The sequence below is a fragment of the Micromesistius poutassou genome, assembly GCF_964030765.1.
Source record: "Micromesistius poutassou genome assembly, chromosome: 8".
Taxonomy (NCBI): Eukaryota; Metazoa; Chordata; class Actinopteri; order Gadiformes; family Gadidae; genus Micromesistius; species Micromesistius poutassou.
The window spans coordinates 17,025,691-17,045,054 of NC_140278.1; the positions used below are offsets into that span (position 1 = coordinate 17,025,691).

The 19,364-nt window shown below is 44.0% G+C and overlaps 2 protein-coding genes across 2 annotated transcripts; both read left to right on the top strand.

Moving 5' to 3' along the window:
* Nucleotides 1–22: 22 nt before the first annotated feature.
* On the top strand, nucleotides 23–3,905 carry snrnp48 (small nuclear ribonucleoprotein 48 (U11/U12)). The gene is made up of 9 exons (XM_084472148.1): nucleotides 23–259; nucleotides 614–727; nucleotides 992–1,052; nucleotides 1,308–1,388; nucleotides 1,799–1,978; nucleotides 2,222–2,343; nucleotides 2,685–2,833; nucleotides 3,277–3,393; nucleotides 3,529–3,905. The coding sequence occupies exons 1-9, from the start codon at nucleotides 113–115 to the stop codon at nucleotides 3,614–3,616; spliced, it is 1,059 nt and encodes a 352-aa protein (XP_084328274.1). The 5' UTR covers nucleotides 23–112; the 3' UTR covers nucleotides 3,617–3,905.
* A 1,483-nt stretch (nucleotides 3,906–5,388) lies between these two features.
* LOC311351803 (uncharacterized protein) lies at nucleotides 5,389–19,006 on the top strand (the record flags this gene model as incomplete). The annotated part of the gene is made up of 26 exons (XM_084471940.1): nucleotides 5,389–5,409; nucleotides 6,923–7,001; nucleotides 7,361–7,426; nucleotides 8,112–8,272; nucleotides 8,876–8,992; nucleotides 9,118–9,171; nucleotides 9,481–9,534; nucleotides 9,738–9,791; nucleotides 10,048–10,101; nucleotides 10,600–10,653; nucleotides 11,540–11,593; nucleotides 11,745–11,798; nucleotides 12,117–12,170; nucleotides 12,370–12,414; nucleotides 13,111–13,164; nucleotides 13,295–13,348; nucleotides 13,931–13,984; nucleotides 15,180–15,251; nucleotides 15,454–15,489; nucleotides 16,198–16,242; nucleotides 16,349–16,381; nucleotides 16,733–16,879; nucleotides 17,028–17,204; nucleotides 17,589–17,679; nucleotides 18,030–18,107; nucleotides 18,539–19,006. 26 exons carry the CDS (start codon nucleotides 5,389–5,391, stop codon nucleotides 18,745–18,747), a joined length of 1,971 nt encoding a protein of 656 aa, XP_084328066.1. The 3' UTR covers nucleotides 18,748–19,006.
* Between the last annotated feature and the right edge of the window lie 358 nt (nucleotides 19,007–19,364).

The following is a 19,364-nucleotide window of genomic DNA, read 5'->3' on the forward strand; positions in this document are numbered from 1 at the left end:
TGCACGCACGGGCGGACCGGCCACAGCATCGCATGATCGCAGGGATGTGAACACAAATTGAACAGAAATTTCATTCAATCAAATAGTCCAGTAATCTAGATTTAATGCAAATATGACCGACACTTTGGGAACACAAACCGTTGAGGAGCGACTAGGCTGTCTACAAGAGTTGACCAAGTTCACAGAAAACTGTCAGAAACAGTTGAACGACATACTTGAAACGCTGGGATGGTCTCCTGAATATGATGGCTCCGCTCAGGTAGCCCGCCGGATATTTATGTATCTTATATGCTATAGCCTTCATTCAACTTACAATACATACGTATGTATTATATTGTGTGAAATATCTGGATATGTAAATGCATTGTAGGATTTGTTAAAATAATAATTTGATGAAGCCCCTGTTCATTTGGGATTATTAATTCATTAAACTGGTAAAATTGTAATCACACGGTGCTCTGTATTAAATTCACATAGTTCAGAATAAGTAGCATGGCTAAATTATACTGTGACTGAATTAAACGAAGAACTTTGCCTCATAGTAGTCTGCGTGGGTTCCCAAGGTGGTAGTCCCAAGTCTTCATGCATCTCAGTGTGTTGATCATGTCCGTAGGAGACGATGGTCCAGTGTCCCTTCGACCCAAACCATCGCATCCCGGTCAGATCCCTGGAGAGACACAAAGCCTCCTGTAGCCTCAGTAAAATGGGCTACTCTGCTGAGGAGCAGGTACTGCACACATTCTAATACTGAACTGTAGGCATGCGCGTGTAGTTGTGTTGCTTGTCAACACACCAAGCTGCTGAAAATGAATTGTAATATTGTAATCACCATGGTGATTCACTGTAATACAACTTGGAAGAAAACAGGAAATCAAAAGAAAATAGTTTGAAAGTCGTTGTGGTTGTGATATCACCAATTGACCAGGGTCATCGCATGGGTGTGGAGATTCAACTTTTTTTAATGGTTCAGACTGTTTTATTTGTTTTGCAGGAAGCAATGTACGACTCCTCGGTTTGCTATGAGAAGTCAAACATAAGAAGTGTCAAAATGGGTGAGTGAGGGTGATCTTATTGAATACATCTAAATCAAATCTTGTCTTTTAAGAATTTGACATAAATACTTTCCTGTCCGAGTTATATTTAATTTGCCTTCTTATAACATTATTTTATTTATATTTATTTCTAAATCACTTCTGCTTATCCATCGTCCTTAATCAACCAACACATTGCTGCTGCTCACTGGATGCTATGGTATTGCATATCGATCCTTCCCCTCCCCATCTCAATGGTGGCTGGTCTCCATGCAGATAAATCTACCCAGCAACAGGTGATCCTCCAGGCTAGAGCTGCTGCTCCGTTGATGAGGATGGAGGGAGTGTTCTGGCAAGGTAAACAACCGGATCAGCTGAAACCTCTAATCATTCAGACGCTTCAGGAGGGAGCCCTTGTTTTTGTCTGTGTTGGCTGGATTACCTGTCAATATGTAATTAAATAATATTTATCTCAGCTAACATCCAGTTTTTCTGCAGTACCAGGATTTTGCATACACCAATTCATATGTTACAAAATTGATATATATCAAAATACTTCTATACCATATTAAGGCCTAATGTGTGACCTTTTTAGACTTATATTGACCTCAGTGATCTGCATGTACATTGTTCTGATATAATACAATTCAATTATTAAATTAAAATTAAGTAGTTACATCTTACTAGACTTATTATTAAACACCTATGTTATTTATGCCCAGAGCAGCTGGCAGACTGTGAGTGAATGAGATTGTGGGGTCTTTCAGGCGAGTACACTAGCCAGCCCGTGGCCGTGCCCCAGAACCACAAGCGGGCGCTCTGTGACCTCACCGTGGCCGACCGGTTGGCTCTGTACGATCACGTGACCGGTGAGCTCAACCAACAGCGGCAAGAGGCCGCCGCCAACGAGGACCTCTACGTTGATCTGGTGGCCAAACTCAAGAGGGGTAGGTCATCACGGGAACCCTATCGTTTGTTACAGACACACATCGTTATTACTATCCCGATATGTTTACTGCAGCAGGTTTCATTTTTTTAATGTACCTCTGAACGGTGGACATTTTTTGTCCCATTATTCCAAAAATGACGAGAAGAAAATATTATTGAGTCGTAATCTGAATGGCATATTGACCATGAGTCCCTGAACCGCGGTGACGTTGTTTCTCTTCTCCTCTGGGGCTGTGTTGCAGACGAGCAGCAGGGAGAGCCCAAGTCCCACCTGGAGCTGATGGCCGAGAAAAGGGACTACAAGAGGAGGCGGCAGTCCTACCGCGCCAAGAACGTCCACATCACCAAGAAGTCCTACACCGAGGTTGGCCCCCCTAGTCTACGAGCCGACCCGACCCATAGACATCATGACCGGGCTACCGCAGTGAAAGCACGTTAGATGTCTGGGCCATATTGAATTGTTTTGTCACCCAACACCGTGGGGGTCACCGGGTCGAATCCCTAGTGGCCTAGCGAAGGATCATTCAATCCTAATGGTAAAACCGCAGGAGACTTCTGACTAGGTGCATCCCTACTGGGTATCTGGCTGGTCTGTCTGCATTTTGAGAGGAGGACGGACTGTAGGGAGGCGTATAAACCCAGCTCTCGGCAGGGGTGATGGTGGAGAGGACGGGTTGGGTAATGTGTAGGTCATCGTCTCTGCAGGTCATCAGGGAGGTGATCAAAGTGCACTCTGGGGAGCTGGCCCGAGAGTGGAAAGCGGAAAGCTGCGATGAGGAGAAGGAGAAGGAGCAGGAGAATGAGAAGAAGAAGAAGGAGGAGGAGGAGAGGGGCTCAATACGCTCCTCAAAGAGGTACTGTACCCGACTTACACGCACAGAACACAACAAATAAAATATATCTTCACATGAAATGCTTAATGTCTCCGATATGACATAGATGAGCCCTGTGAGATAATAAACCTCACAACCAATACTGTATCTTTGACATGATTGATGGACAAACAGTAAAATTGACTTGGCAAATTCTTTAACAAACAACATGTTGCACAGCAGAGAGTTGTGCAGCATAATAAACATTTGAAATTTCATTGGTCTTTTACATGTCAAATTGGAAACAATATAGTGTTGACAACTCCCGTTGAGTTATCCAACGCAAATACTCCCACACACAACAGTTCCTCTCCCATCCATCCATCCATCGTGTTTGTCCATCCAGTGTTTGGTACCAGGCCGGTCCTCATGGGGCATGTCATATTTCGACAATTTTGTTTTGTTTGTTTGCCTGCGTGTGTCAGGCGGCGGTCAGACGATGAGTGTTCAGAGTCACGGGAGCCGCCGGCGTCCCACGGCGGGAGCCGGCAGCGCAGCCGGAAGCACAGCCCGGAGCGAGAGGACAGGAAGAGGAAGAAGAGGTGAGAGAACGCCGGGTGGGGGAGGAAGACGGAAGGCCTGGGTTAAAAGTGTGCGTCCTGTGTCCCTCGGGAATGTGCTCTCAAACGTTAAAGACGTTTCTCAATTCAAAGTTGTTTTTGTTTTCATTTTGATAGAGATTCGGGTTCTCCAGACGAGCGGCATCACGAGCGGAAGAAGAAGAAGAAGAAGAGGAAGAAAGATGAGAAGGAGAAGGAGAAGTGAAGCGGTCCTCATCTTTCAAGAAACACAAACGAGAGCGGCTTCATGCTGCGGGACAATCATCATGCTGAAGGATCACAAATGATTGGACTCAAGGCTGTCACTTACATTTATCTTTTTTATTTCTGTTCCTTTCTTTAAAAGTTCTGTTTCTTCCTTGACATTTATGTTTGTATTATTTTCAGACACCACTTTTCAAAATGGTGCTTTGAATCTTGCTCTTAAACAAGTTGTTGCTGACACAAGGTCGTCAAGCGACCCCCATGACAAATAAAGTGGTTATCTCGACACAGGTCACCAGTTTTACAGCATCCTTCATTCCAGACCTGCAATTTGCATCCACATATTTTTAAACATCTTCTATATTTTCAATATGGTCAGGTTGACTTCACTCTGCTTTACAATAATTTCAAAATTACAGTTCAATCATACATTCAGTGGGACATTTATTTCAACTAAATTGTTCCGTCTATCGGGTTAGCGGGTGCCACATAACCATATTATTAGACTGATACTGAATAATTGAATAATTAAAAAAATAAGTCAGAAATCTATTGAAACATAATGGGTTCATGCAGTGAGCCAGTATTCATAACTGATAATGCTGTTGCTGTTTGTGTCTTGCAATGTAAAAATTGTAAAATACTAATATACAATATCCCATTGTAATCTTCTTTACACATAGATTACATCCCATCTTTAACTTATTGTGAATAATTAACTTCATTAAGCACCGCCCACTCCCATGTCTCAGATCATTGGCTGAGCTCCCAAGCAAAGCGTCTTGGAGTATAGAACTGTGGAATGTAGAACAGGAGTGTAAGAGCTGGCATAGTTTAACTGGGTCAAGAGGTCACTGGAAGTAGCGCTCCCTACTTTGATGCATACGTTAACAGGTAGACATGTACTGTATTGGGATTATGTTGGATGGCTAAATTATTATACCTAGTTTAAAATGTCTCACTCTTACAAATAAAATCTTGAATTGTAATGCATTCCAACTTTCCCCAGGATTTTTCTTTCATTGATTTAAATGCAAAGTTTATTTGTGGTTTCTAGACAGCATCAATTTGATTCATACAATTTGAGTTGTTTTTTTGAACTGAGTTCATCAGAACAGGCCATTCAATTATTAATATATTATTATAATAGGTGAAATACCTGAATTCCATTATATAAATATAATAATTAATGGAATCCCATCTATGGTGGATACCTATTATATATAGGTATCCACCATAGATGATCAGCTTTTACGATGAGCAGTTTTTAGTGAGTTCTTTAGTCCTTTAACTCATTTCACATGAAAAATATACTGTATATCTTAATTGCTCTCTCTCTCTCTCTCTCTCTCTCTCTCTCTCTCTCTCTCTCTCTCTCTCTCTCTCTCTCTCTCTCTCTCTCTCTCTCTCGCTCTCTCTCTCTCTCTCTCCTGGTGGTACGGAGTGAGGAGCAGCTTCAGGTATTTCTCACCCTGACGAGATGGAGAGCGAGAGAAAAAGAGAGAGAGAGGGAAAGGAGAAGAGGCAAGGAGAGCACGTCAGATCCTGGGAACCTGGAGAGAAACGAAAGACGAGTGTGAGCCAGAGAGAGAGGGAAGGAAGGGGACAGGGAGGCCGTTGGGAGCGAATAAGGAGGGATAATGCTGTAAAGGAACAGCCTGACCTAAAAACCTCTTTCATTCTGAGCTGTGTGTTTCATCGGGGCCTGTGCAGCCTGTTTCCCAGGTAGTCAGGCTTACTCAGGCTGCTCTGACTGGATTCTACTGCAACATCATGGTGGCCTCCAACATCCAGGTAGGAGAGCGATGGTGGAGTGGGTGCATTGGGTTTGGGTTATTTATCCCGGAGGGCCTGTTGGTGGTAGGTACAGTAGTGGGTCGGGTCAGAGGTGTTGGAGTTGAGAGTGGTTTTGAATGAAGGTGGAGGGTGCTCTGGGCAACTTTGGAGAAATCATCTTTAGTAGTGGATTTATCTTTCACTCACAATCAAGAAACAGAATGATCCATATTCGAATCTATGTATGTATGTACTGTGTACTGTTTGTTGTTGTTTGGATTTTTAGTTACGCTAAAATCATGTGAATAGCTTTTGATCTAAGACAGCTTCACCTGTCTGTCCTGGGGGACCAGAAGGTTAAGGTGGGGTTACCATCTCACCACTAGGGGGCGCCACCCTGGGAATATATACTGAGTTGAGTTTATGTGCTTGCTCATGACGACAGACTGCTGAGTACAGTATATTATATGTGACCCACTTAAATCAGTCGTATTTATAAAGAGGATATAAGTTCAGCGACATTAAATGAAACACAATATATTTAAATACATTAAATACATTCCTTACCAATTGGAATTGTAAAAAGAAAACAACATATAAACAGTTTTTCATTTTTTTAAGCAACTGTATACTGTTTGTGATCATTGTTTAATTTCTTAAGAAACAAGACAATATCTCAACTCATTTACATTAAACCATCAAACTTTTTTTTTTTCATTGTTCAGAAACTCACTTTTAAAATATCACATAGAGGTTAACAGTAGCACTGAGATTCACAGAAACATATTCCCACACTGCAGAAATGAACACTCAAACGTAAAGATCAAACGTTATCTAAGGAAGGCATCCTATTCATCCCAACCATCCCAATGACTTTATTCAAAGAACCAACCACACCCGTGTCACTCCACTATTCTGGTGAGTGTGTGTGTGTGTGTGTGTGTGTGTGTGTGTGTGTGTGTGTGTGTGTGTGTGTGTGTGTATGTGTGTGTGTATCTTTTGGAATATTCAACGGGCAGCGCTGGAATGTGAGATGAGTCTGAGAAGTGCCTTTGGAGGAGCGCTGAGGTCTGAGGCTCACAAAGAGCCCTCTGAGCTCAACCCCTCAGCCGTCACTGGCTTGCTGTGTGGACTCTGCCCTGAGTGACAGCAGCCCCCAACTGTGGGAGGAGCTACTGTCCCTCACTTGACGTCTCTGCATGAAATCTGATTTATGACCGCTCCCAGGTCGTTTATTACCAATCAGGGCATATCTTCCCTGATTTGATCAGGGAATCCATCTTACCTGTCGGTCACTGGTGATGGAAATATAACAGTTCTCAATGATGGAGAAACAATGGGGAGGGAGGGAGGGAGGGAGGGAGGGAGGGAGCGGAGAGGGAGAATTCGTTTTTTGTGTTATTCTCTGAAATAACAGGATTGACAGGTAAGGTTACCCATACCCTACAGGACCAATAAATAAAAGAAATGACCTCAAATAGATGGAGCTGATTGTGCTTCACGTCTGTGCTGTGTTCTGTGTGTGTTTTAGGTGGCGGTTGTGTGGCTGTGTTTCCTGTTGAGGGCCGTCTCGTCTCAGGGCCAGGAGGAATACTCTGGCTACCACTCAGGTCAGTCATGATTTACAATATGTAAATGATTTACAATATGCAGATATAGGCTTTCAAACCAACCTTACCCTTAAGCATTAAAGCAGCACTATGCAACTTATTCACTGCAGCCGCCACTGGTGATCAACCATTTTCTCCAAACACCAGATTAATTTAGAGAGACATCACTCACTGTCTGGTTTGAATTAAATATGAACGGTTGGGTTTTCATTCTCTACAGACGCATTACTTCAAATACACATTTTAAACAAAACTGGTGACTGCAGTGAAAAAGGTAGAGCTAATAAACATAAGAAAGGGAAACAATCATTCCCATAACAGGAACAGCTCACGATCGATGATTGTCTGATGATCTCCAGGTGAAGACCACACGTACGAGGGGTCGCTGGTGGACCACTATGAGAACTCAGCTTACCCACAACCAGGTCAGGAGGGCTTCTGGGAAACTGAGTTTTTAATGCTAGGATTGTAGATAACATTAGCATTGCACCTATTTATGTATTTTGGATTTCAGGAATATAATAGATATAATATATATATAATAGAAACAATGTTATACGTTTAGGTTCAACGATCGTAACCTTTTACACAATTTAGTTGTTTCTGAAATTGTATTGCCAATTATTCTGTGCATAAATATAATTTTAAACATCATATGGTATATAGTAACACATTGAACCTTAAATACAGTATTGTATATGACTGAGTGTTGTAAGAATATGGGGTCAGTCAAGGGGGGAATTTAAGTGAGATAATTACAGCTTTGTTGGCTTTGACTTGCTGATTTCTCTTCTACATGACTACTACTGGTTAGTGTGACTGACACCCACCGGATATACAATGATATGAAAGCATCTGCTAAATTACTTTATGATTAACATTTTAATTGCCATTGGACTGGATTCCCCACAAGTGAACATTTTAAATAGAAAATTATTATAGAATGAAGGATGAATGAATGAATGAAGGATGAATGAATGAGTGAATAAATACACAAGGTGTTATAGATATAATACTGTGGAGGACCTGAGGCTCCTGTATGAGCTGGGCATGGACCATGTCTCTTCCTCTCCACAACACCCCCTGATGTCCCCCTGTCCCCCCCGCCAGAGTACCCCCCCGAGCCCACTCCCGGCTATGGGGAGGACCCGGACCAGGACCCCTACGGCCAGGAGCCCAACCAGGTCACCATGATCACCGAGGACAGCTACCCCTACGCCACCACCACCCAGCCCTACTACGCCAAGGAGGACCACAGGATCAGCACACGGGTGTGCACTGCACACACACACACACACACACACACACACACACACACACACACACACACATACACACACACACACACACACATACATACACGCACACACACATGCGCACATCAGCGACACACACTCTAACAAGTGGCATATGCATATGCACATGCATATGTGATGCGCGCACACACACACACACACACATACACAAACAGGCAACACATACACACACAACACACACACACACACACACACACACACACACAGACACACACACACACACACACACACACACACACACTAATACTGCTTAAGCTATAACATGAGCAGACCCATGCAACATAGAGACAGACACACACACACACACACACACACACACACACACACACACACACTAATACTGCTTAAGCTATAACATGAGCAGACCCATGCAACATAGAGACAGACACACACACACACACACACACACACACACTAATACTGCTTAAGCTATAACATGAGCAGACCCATGCAACATAGAGACAGACACACACACACACACACACACACATGAACACTGCGCACTGCACACTAATTCTACTTATGGAGTGGAGGATGGTAACCATGGTGCTGCTGCAGGTCCCGTACGGGCCCGGGGGGGACTCGTCTGAGGAGGCGGGCCTGGCGGACGAGAAGCCCACCGACTGTGACTGTGAACCGGGACAGCCTGGCTTTGCTGGCTTCGCAGGACCCAAGGTGAACCTCAACTTACCATCTCTCTATCTGTCTGTCTGTCTGTCCGTCTGCATGTCTGCATCTACCTGTCTGTCTGAATGTCTATGTATTTGTGATGGGTGTAACCTTTTGCCTGACCTACTCAGGGCTCCAAAGGCTTGCAGGGTAAGACTGGTTCTCCAGGACCGCAGGGCAGAGAGGTGAGCTCCCATCCAGTCCCATCCATCATATCATGTGTTCGCCTGGTATTTAGATAACGTAACTACACAATAGGTATACAATGATGAAGGAATGGTGCTGCATCACTCGGTTTTAAATTTATACATGCAATAGGCCTTATTCACCTGACATCTTGGTTCTAAACACTTGCAGGCTGATCACCATCATTTGTGTGTGTGTCTGTGTGTGCATGTGGGATATGTATTTTTTTGTACTTGTGCACGTTTGTGCGTGCGTGCTTGTGTGTGTGTGTGTGTGTGTGTGTGTGTGTGTGTTACTCTTGTTCTCAGGGATATAGAGGATTTAAAGGTGTTCAAGGAAGAGGTGGAGATGTTGGACCAGTGGTGAGGAACCTTTGATCATATTATTTATTTTATTATTTTGTATATTTATATATATTCTATTTAATTATTATATAATATACTATATACTATATTTTATAGCATGATATGAGTATGTACTGTTCATAGTATTCCAGACATAATGACATGATTCTGAAGTACTGATTCTGAAGTATTGATTTGACCTTTGACCTTTCCCACGGCAGGGTGACCCTGGGCTGGATGGGGAGGAGGGGGCGTCTGGTTTCTCTGGATCGTTGGTGAGTTTATCACCAGTCCATGAAGATCTCTGCAACCTGATGGTTGCTTTCTTTTATGGTGGTCATATTTCGTCAACAAATAGATGTAATAAGTAATCATTTATTTGCCATTTAGACCAGCGGACTATCATACTTCTTAATGACCCATAGATGGCGGCCTTTGCCTTCTCAATTGTTTACAAAATTAATTAAAAACAACATTTTTGTAACTTCAAACAACTCATAGATTGATTCATTATCTTCTTCCTGATGACAGGGAGAGCCAGGTCTACCAGGGGACCCGGGGGACCTCGGGGTGCTGGGTGTAAAGGTAAAGCAATCTGAATAACCTATCGTCATCAGAGCAAGGAGTAACCTCTGAAAACAGAATGCCAGCACAAACGTCACACACCCATGCCACAGACACACAGAAGCCGGATAGTTGGGGGATATACAGACATATCCTGTGTAAGTCATATCCTAGAGCAGGTAGAATGAGGAACAACCTATGAAAAGAACTGGGCTGATATCCTATTCCTGCACTGACTAGGTATACATAGGAGTTTGTCCCCCGTCACAACGCTGCCTGTATAGCGTTCTCTCAAGCAGACTCTGATGTAAACAAAAACAGGCTCTCCATTGGAATATTGTCATACATATACAAAATTTGTCAAGTAGAAAACCATAATGGGATGATATCTATCTTGTTTCTTTCATGGCTCAGGACTTCCCTGTTTTGTTTGCAACTATCACTCTTGAATCTTGAATGCCTGTCAGCCCACACGTCAGAGGAAGTATCAAACACTGTGTGTTGTTTTCTGGTTCACAGGGTGCTGTGGGCATGGAAGGACCGCGGGGCGGAGTGGGGGACAGCGGGGCCACGGTAGGAAACTAAAGGCCCCACTGTGGCATCGCTAAGGCCAGTGTATGTGTTTGCCTGAACTGAAAGGGGATGGAATCTCCCTCTGTATATTTCTCATGTTCCTTCTCATGTCTGTGTGGTCAGGCCTAGTCATACCTTGGAAGACCCCACAGAGGACTGGGGACAAAGGGGGGAGTCCAAGATTAGCAGAAGCTATGGTCATAGAATGGGTTTCTCATTAATGGGTTCTGTTTAAGGGATTTTTATCCACCCTCAAACCAAAGGCTTATTTTGCTGGGAGGCCACCTGCGATAAACTAATAATGAGGTGAAGTACCCACAAGTCTCGGATCCATCAGTCCTTCTATTAGAGCAGAACTTCTGGGGGAAGACAGCGCAGGGCCTGTGCTGGAAACCAGAACCTGCAAGGTGTGAGGTTACACATACTGCTGGCCAGATTTGTGTTTGCAAATGATGCGTTTACATATATGAATGATTGAAACAAATACGAAGCGAAAGAAGGTGAGGGGCCTAACCTAGAGACTGATGTGTGAGACTAACCCACGAGTAAGTGAGCTGCACACTCTGCAGGCCTACTGTCCTTTATAAGAACCCTCACCGCTGCCCACACTGTGGTGTGATGCCCCTTGGTGGGTCCATTTACAAGTTCCAAGAATTATTTTTTTTTAAATGTATATGGTCTATTGGTCATAGAATGGACAATATGCTATAGTTTTAGACAACATTATAAAATATAACTTTTTCCCTTTTTTTAATAGCCTCCATGTCTTAGTGTTTTCAGTGAGCATTATTGTAATGTAACATGTTAGTATGAGTACATGTGACATGTGCACATGTTTGTATTTTGCCTGTAAGCACAATGTAAGTTGTAAGATGTCTTTCTTCAGGGTTCCAGTGGAGACGCTGGACTCCCTGGTCCAAAAGGTGGTAAAGGTTTCAAGGTAAATGCTACTCTACACCGCACTATGTTATACTACGGACACACACACACGCATACGCACGCACACACCTACAAATGCAAATGCACACACCTACAAACGCAAACGTACACACTCACAGTCTTGACCCTGCTGTCGGTGTGTGTCTTTGCAGGGACAACAAGGAGAAGAGGGGAAGCAAGGCACAGAGGGGCAACAGGGAAAGAAGGTACTGGGATGATGTCATCATCAACAACAACAACAGCAACAGCAACAAACTGAAAGAGAAATTTGACTTGCTAAATTTTTCCATGCCTCAAATTGTACTTATCCAGTGGTTATAATGTGATTCTCGAGTCTTCTATTGGTTGACTGAAGGCTGGAGTCAGATGATCACATCCACATCCGGACACAGACCGACCCCCGGACACAATAGTCCTTGCTTATTCAAATCATCTCTTCTTCTTCTTCTTCTTCTTCTTCTTCTTCTTCTTCTTCTTCTTCTTCTTCTTCTTCTTCTTCTTCTTCTTCTTCTGTGGTTCTGCAGGGTCAGACAGGAGCGCCAGGCTTCTCTGGGGACTTTGGGGAGAGAGGCTACATCGTAAGACCGCCTTTTCACCTCTACATATCCTCCACACACACACACACACACACACACACACACACGCGCCTTTCCGCTGTCTTTTCCGTTGACTTAACTTCAATGCCACATCATGCTCACCACAACCTGCACCACCACCCACCAAGACCACCATCGTCTTCACTCTACTGACATTGCTACTCCTGTCTCATGTTCGCAGGGTTATCCTGGGCAACCGGGAGGCAGAGGAAAGCTTGGTTTGAAGGTATGCACACACTCAGACCTAGCCTGTGTAAGAAACTCCAAAAACCTGTCTTCAGTTCAGTACACAGATCCACAGTACATTTTGTAGACAGTCAAAATCCAAGTTGCATAAGACCGGCAATGGAAAAAAACAACTAATAAGTACTGTAGTAGAGTATAAATAAATGCTACATAATGGATCCTTAATGTCAAACATACAATGGAATACAACCAGCACAATGAAACTACATTTATATAGTCTTACACGTTAACCAGTATGCTATGCTAATGCTAATGCTAACACCCTAAGTGACTCTAAGTTATGACTGGCTGTGGTGAGGAAGTGGAGATGCAGGAAAAGCAGACAACAAAGAGTCTAGTGATGTCTCACAGAGCAGAAGTACAACCCACTAAAGCAGAGACAAGATGGAGGATCAGTTCAAAAGTTAGGTTCTCTTCCTTTGTCATTTCAGTCCTCTGCATATCAGTCCTTCACCTCATTGCAGCGCGCAAACAGGCATTTCAAACCTATATTACAATATAGGACTCAAGCAGGAAACAAAAAGGGACCTTTGATATGACATTTAAAGAACAAGCGATACTGACGACTGCAAAAGGGGAAACCCAAAATCAAAGAGAGTAACCCAAGCAGACCATAATAATAAGATAATATGACCTTGTGATAATCTGGGGATCTATTGTGTCATGTGACCCCCAGGGCACTAAAGGTCAGGACGGGTTGCCAGGCAGCGACGGAGAGCCCGGCGAGGATGTGGGTACACAAGACACCAGGAACCCCAGAGATCTTATCTCCCATTGGATAAAAACTAATCATAAACCTCCCTGCACACGGTTTGAACAGTTTGTAATAATCTCTGTGTTGGTTTGTTGAATCATTTCAGGGCCTGATAGGAGTCCCGGGGGTGGCAGGAGAGCCCGGTCAATTTGGTCCCAAGGTACAGTGCACCACACACCACCATAGTGGGTAGTGCATTATGGGAAATTGTGTTATTCTGAATGTATTCCAGTGTGTTCAGCCACAGATGGTTCGGTGGTCAACTGAATCGTTTTTATTCATAGTGTAGTAGTGTAGTGTTTTGTGTTTCACAATTTTTCACAGTTTTACACTAAACAGAACATGCCAGAAGTGTTAATTCACACGGACGTATATAGGAATAAACACTTAGTCTGCTTAGTCCCATATTCTTCTCCGTCTCCCTGATTTCCTCAGAAATGTACAGACTAAGTGTTAGCTGAATGTATACTAATTCTCTGGATACGAATGAACCTGATAACCATAATTGCTGATTCTGAGTCCACGTTATCTTACATTTAAATCCTTAGAATTCCTCTGCAAAAGTCTTGATTAAAACGTTTTGTACTTGATTAAGTTAATCGTCTTTATATATTCGACATCTCTGTGTAAAAAATAAACGCTGTTTCTCCTGGATAAATTGTGAGTCCGTATGGTGTAATGAATAAGTGATAAATACCATGAAGTGTGCTTTGTGGATGATGCCATTGTTCTCCTCCTCCAGGGCAGTAAGGGAGACGTTGGCGGGAGGGGACCCCGAGGGAGAGTGGGACTTGTGGTGAGTACACCAGTATCCTCCCCCTACAAGTACCATCACTCACATCCACCAGCTAACCCCAAACCAGTACCAGTACTAGTACCACCAGTCCCATGAACCCTGACCCCTTACTAGTATCACCAACAATTGTACCCCAACCCTCTTCTAATTGCTATCACATCACCTGACCCATGACCCCTTACAACCGCCATACCCCGCGTCGGGGACCACAGGGCCAATGTCGCTCTTTAGACCCAGCCGTGGGGTTAATAGAATGAGGCGTGTTAGGGTTTGTCTGGGTGTCTCTGAGTGGCTCCATAAGCTAACCTTTCCATTAAAAGCTCCTGCAGCAGTGAAGAGCTCAACGGGACTCCTAAAAAGCCCTAGGAAGGCAGCTTAACCTCTGAGATGTACATGTGTATATAAAGGAAGTTCTGGAAGAAAACAATAATGACACAATAAAACAAACTGGAGGGGAAATCAAGTTTAAATAAATCCAGTAAAGCTTTGAAACGAAAAAAGAGAGAGGGGAGAACATCTGCAGCATGGGATTTATGGATGACAACCAACAGGAACCTGGTTGAGTCCCACAGCATAGTGGTGGACGTCCTACTCCACGGTGGACGTCCTACTCCTCCCTATGCTCATAGCCTGCTCCTCTATCTTCTACCCTCTCTGTCTCTCTGTCTTACCTTTTCTTACCTTGTCTTTTAACCTGATTCCTATCATACACACTGTAGGCCTGCTGAGTTGTGGACCAGCAGTCTGCCTGGCTCTCTGTCTGCATATCTTCCTGTCCACTTTCCTGCCTGTTTACCTGATTGGGTGTTTTCTCTTTCTTCCTGTCTGTCCCTCCAGACCAGACCAGCCATCTGTCTGTGTGTATTTTGTGTCTTTATAAACCTGTGGTGTCTCTGTAAACACATTGTGTCTTTATAACCCTGTTGTGTCTTTGTAAACACATTGTGTCTTTATAAACCTGTGGTGTCTCTGTAAACACATTGTGTCTCTATAAACTTGTGGTGTCTCTGTAAACACATTGTGTCTTTATAAACCTGTGGTGTCTCTGTAAACACATTGTGTCTTTATAAACCTGTAATGTCTCTGTAAACACATTGTGTCTTTATAAACCTGTAATGTCTCTGTAAACACATTGTGTCTTTATAAACCTGTTGTGTCTCTATTAACATTTGGCGTCTCTTTAAACCTTTACCAGGGGTCACAAGGAGAGCAGGGAGACGCCGGTGTTCCAGGGAAACATGGACCCAAGGGACTCCAAGGCCAGCCTGTGTGTAATCCTCCGCCTTTATGTTACCTACGAAAAATAAAACACAGAATTACATCAGTGATGAAGTCTTAAGTTGGGCTTCTAGGGGATCCCAGGGGAAGGAATACCTCTTCTGGGTTCCATCTCAATGTTTCCTGTCTGTTCCGACCGCGTTTTGGGTGCAGGTTTTACATGCTCAGATGTCTTTTCCTTTGTGTTACAGGGGGCCAAAGGTGAGCTCGGGACCGACGGTGAGGAGGTAAGGTCTTTGGAGTTAGTGAGGGGATTTAAGCGGCCATGAGTGTTTAGTTTAAGGGACACTGGGAAGACGATAACATGAGCGAAGATCAAACAGAGTCTCCTCCATTAAACCAAGTGATTGAGAGAGAGATAGAGATTGAACATCATGTGACTCAGCATGTCCACCCTTATTGGTGGTCTGTTGATGTTCTGTAGTGCAATTTAACGTCTTACTCTGTGTGCTTGTGGAATTTTGAGACACTTATTGTTTGGCCCACTGTGGCATCATCAGTCCCTGCCCAAGTACTGATCCATTCATAGTCTGCATCTAACCAACCACACTCAGAAATGCCCCGATGTGTTCTCTCCTTTTATCGAGGATGCATCGGGAAGTGACTTGTATGGAATTTGCAAAGGCGAGTATCCCAGAATGCATTTTGCAACCAGCGGCACTGCATCCTACCATCCTCTGGAGTTTGTAATCCCCAGTCGTACCTCACAAGTTCAAACTTGGTGCCCTTGGTACTGATAAAAGCCTGATGTTTGGTGACAAGTAATAGGTTTAGATTAGATTGAGGCAGCTGGTGGGGGTTTAGTGAAAAGTATGTCTAGTTGCACCCAATACAATAATACTGTGATATTATATTCAAGATAGTGTTACTGTAAGAACAAGACCACTTCTGTTTCACCTCATCTGTTCCGCATGTTGGGCTTTCCTTCCATTCAGGGCACTACTGGCAAGAAGGGAATCAAGGGGGGGAAAGGAGTGAAGGTAATTACATATTTTCCACCGGAAGATCCAGTTCATTGTGCTGACCTCACTTCCTCCTTGACCTGCACTGTAACTTGATGAACGTTTCCTGGTTACTTTGTTGCAGGGGGGCAAAGGCAGCCGTGGAGAAAAGGGGCAGGTAATACAAAAACACACACACACACACACACAATGAACACACAAACCAACAAAAAAATATATAATTGAGTTATAACCTGTATCTTGATATCAACATGTTTTCTTCATTTCAAAATGAGATATATTATAATAACGTTCAATAAAAAGCTGATATTTAAAATAACTGGATGTTTTTAAACAATAACCAAATACTCCTAGTTCCATACCACCTGAAGTTAGTTTATCATGATGCTACGCACTTTGGAAGACATTTGGAGCGGTAGCCTGTTGTTCTTCCTTCAGGTAAGTTAATACGTTCATTTTCATTCTCACCTTCCAATGTGCTGCACCTCTTCTTCCTTCCTCTCCCCAGCGTGCAGAGAAAGGTTCCTTGGGTCGGGACGGCGTCCCCGGACCCGTGGGACCCCCCGGGATCCCAGGGTCCAGAGGGGATCTCGGACCCTCAGGCGACCTGGGGGGCAAAGGTCGAGCTGGACCCAAGGGAGTGGCCGGTCCAGCCGTGAGCAGCCGCTGTTTTTTATTTCCATGTCTGTTTAAGAGCCTGAATAAGAGGAGGCAATATATACATAAATATAACACACACACACACACACACACACACACTGTGGGGTAGATGAGTCTGACAGGAGATTCCTCCTCCCTGGCAGGGCCCTGGTCTGACGGATGAGCAGGTCCTGCAGCTGTGCAGGGGTGTGGTGACGGCCCAGATCTCCCAGTACGCCTCCTCCATCAGGGGCAAGTGCTCCCAGGGGTGTCCCATCAACAACAGAACCCTCATCGGACCCCCAGGTGTCGGGGGCCAGTCTGGATCACCTGGAAAAGCTGTGAGTCAAGCAGCTGTGATTTTAGGACTGAGGTATCTGAGCTGAAGGGTTGGACCAGGGTTTAGTGACGAATACCGTGAAACAGAGTTTAACATCCTTGTTTGGACTACAGCAGCAATCAAAGTTTTTAAACAAAATCTTAAAACATGCTTTTCAGTGAACTTTCTTCTTATCAAATACTGTGATCTACTCTAACCCTTCTATCGGTGCATGACATGAGTCAACGACACAGGAGCCGCCTCTTGCTTCATACTTGATTAAGCTTACTGAACCTTTACAGATATGTGTCACAGACATATATCTGAATTCAAACTGAGAAACCCATTTCCTTGTGTGTTTGTTCTAACCGGCCTTTGATGCCCTTCTGCTCCCACCGTCCGCCAGGGCAAGGCAGGGAAGGCTGGAGCCAAGGGGGCCCGGGGCCCCCAGGGAGACCGGGGACTGGAGGGTCAGAAAGGAGTGGAGGGGGAAAGAGGTACGGTCCAACCTGGAGACTCCCCCATGATGACGCCCCCCGGCTCCATGCTCTCCTCCTTGTTAAGGCTGCGTTGCGTCTGCACAGGATGCTGATCCTAGCCAACGTGCTAACTCTCAGTGCAGTGAATGGACTACGTCGATGGGTGCTATGGTGGAGAATAGTAGCAATAAAATCAAATACATAAGAAACATTAACAAATCTAGTTTTGGGATAAAAATGTCTGCTAAATGACTCAATGTGTATGTAAATCCAAATACACTAGGATTAATCAATCTTGGAAGAGAAGTATATCTTACTTCTCAAATATTATTTTGTAACTTGAGTGTTTTGTTTTTTTGTCGTAATAGGTTCAAAGGGACCCAAAGGATCTGTGGGGGTCACTGGTAAAGGCCTTCCAGGACATGATGGACCCCAGGGCCATACAGGTAGGACCAGTTGTCATGGCTCATTGGATAGCATCAGCAGCTGGACGCTGTAATATTGTGTTGAGCACAGCTTTATTGAAGTGTTCAGTTGTCAGTGTTCACACAAGATGAATGCAAGGTGGGGTGGTTGTCTTGGTGTTCTGTGACGAATATCAAAGTGGTACGCCTGCCATACACCACCGACTATCAACACCATGCCTACTGGCATATGCACGCCCAGGCTGTGGGGCAGAGATTGGTTCTCCTTAAGAGTCTATGTGAAGAAGAACTTATGTACGTTGTAGACCATACCTGCTGAAAAACAGCAGGCATGTTTTGAATAAAGATACAGGTCCATGGCAAACAAACAAGGTTTTTGTTTGCCATAGTTTGTTTGCGTTTTATGAATGGAAATTTGTAATTTCAATCATCCACTTTTTCCACTGTTCCAGGATTTCCGGGTCACCCTGGAGAACCCAAGATCGGCATGGACGGTCCCCGGGGCTCCAGGGGATTCCCCGGCCCGGTGGGCCCAACCGGAGGCCTGGGACAGGCAGGAGTGCCTGGGTTCTGTGAGGCACGTGACTGCAGCATCCATGCACCAGTGATGCGCAAAGAGCAGGGGCTGGTGAAGAGAGGACCCCACAGCAGTAAGATGTAGCTCCCCAGCCCCCCTGTGGAGCACATGGAGGCCCGCATTGGTCACCCTGAGAATGTCCTCATCACCGTATTTATATGGTTTGTTTTCTTTGGTAGGCCGGTTGAATAGAAACATACCTAAAAATACCAACTTTATGGGAGCAGCCTGTTTCAAGGCCTTGTTCAATTCAGTTATTTGGTTGAAATGGAGCCAAGAATAGTTCCATGGGGTGCCCCTCTGTTGGGCTCTGACATGGACTCAATCCAGAGAGGAAGTCAAAAAGGACGAATCAGAACAGATCAAGACTTCATGTGGACATTAAACTCTTTTTTTATTAATTCATAAAGACTCTTCTCCCATTTTCATGTCAGAAAGTCAAATTCATAATTTTGTATTTTTTTGCCTACCCAAACAGAAAATAAAAAATGCAATGTAAATATGATTGTAAAGTATTTGAAATATATGTATGTATGTGTTCTGAAATTTCCTCTCCTACATTTTTCTTAATGAGACTTAGGTTGATTAGTTGCTAAAAGTAAGACAAATGCTAACATTATGCAATATTATGCATAATATAAGAAAAATATTACATTTAGGATGTAATTTGGTGTTTTGTGTAGAGAAGAGGACTTTGAAGC

What these genes read in the sequence shown, in the direction of transcription:
- snrnp48 (XM_084472148.1), top strand. Translation starts at nt 113, where the DNA reads ATGACCGACACTTTGGGAACACAAACCGTTGAGGAGCGACTAGGCTGT. An exon ending in GGAGGGAGTGTTCTGGCAAG is followed by an intron (nt 1,389 to 1,798) that starts GTAAACAACCGG and finishes GGGGTCTTTCAG; the next exon opens with GCGAGTACACTAGCCAGCCC. An exon ending in TCAATACGCTCCTCAAAGAG is followed by an intron (nt 2,834 to 3,276) that starts GTACTGTACCCG and finishes TGCGTGTGTCAG; the next exon opens with GCGGCGGTCAGACGATGAGT.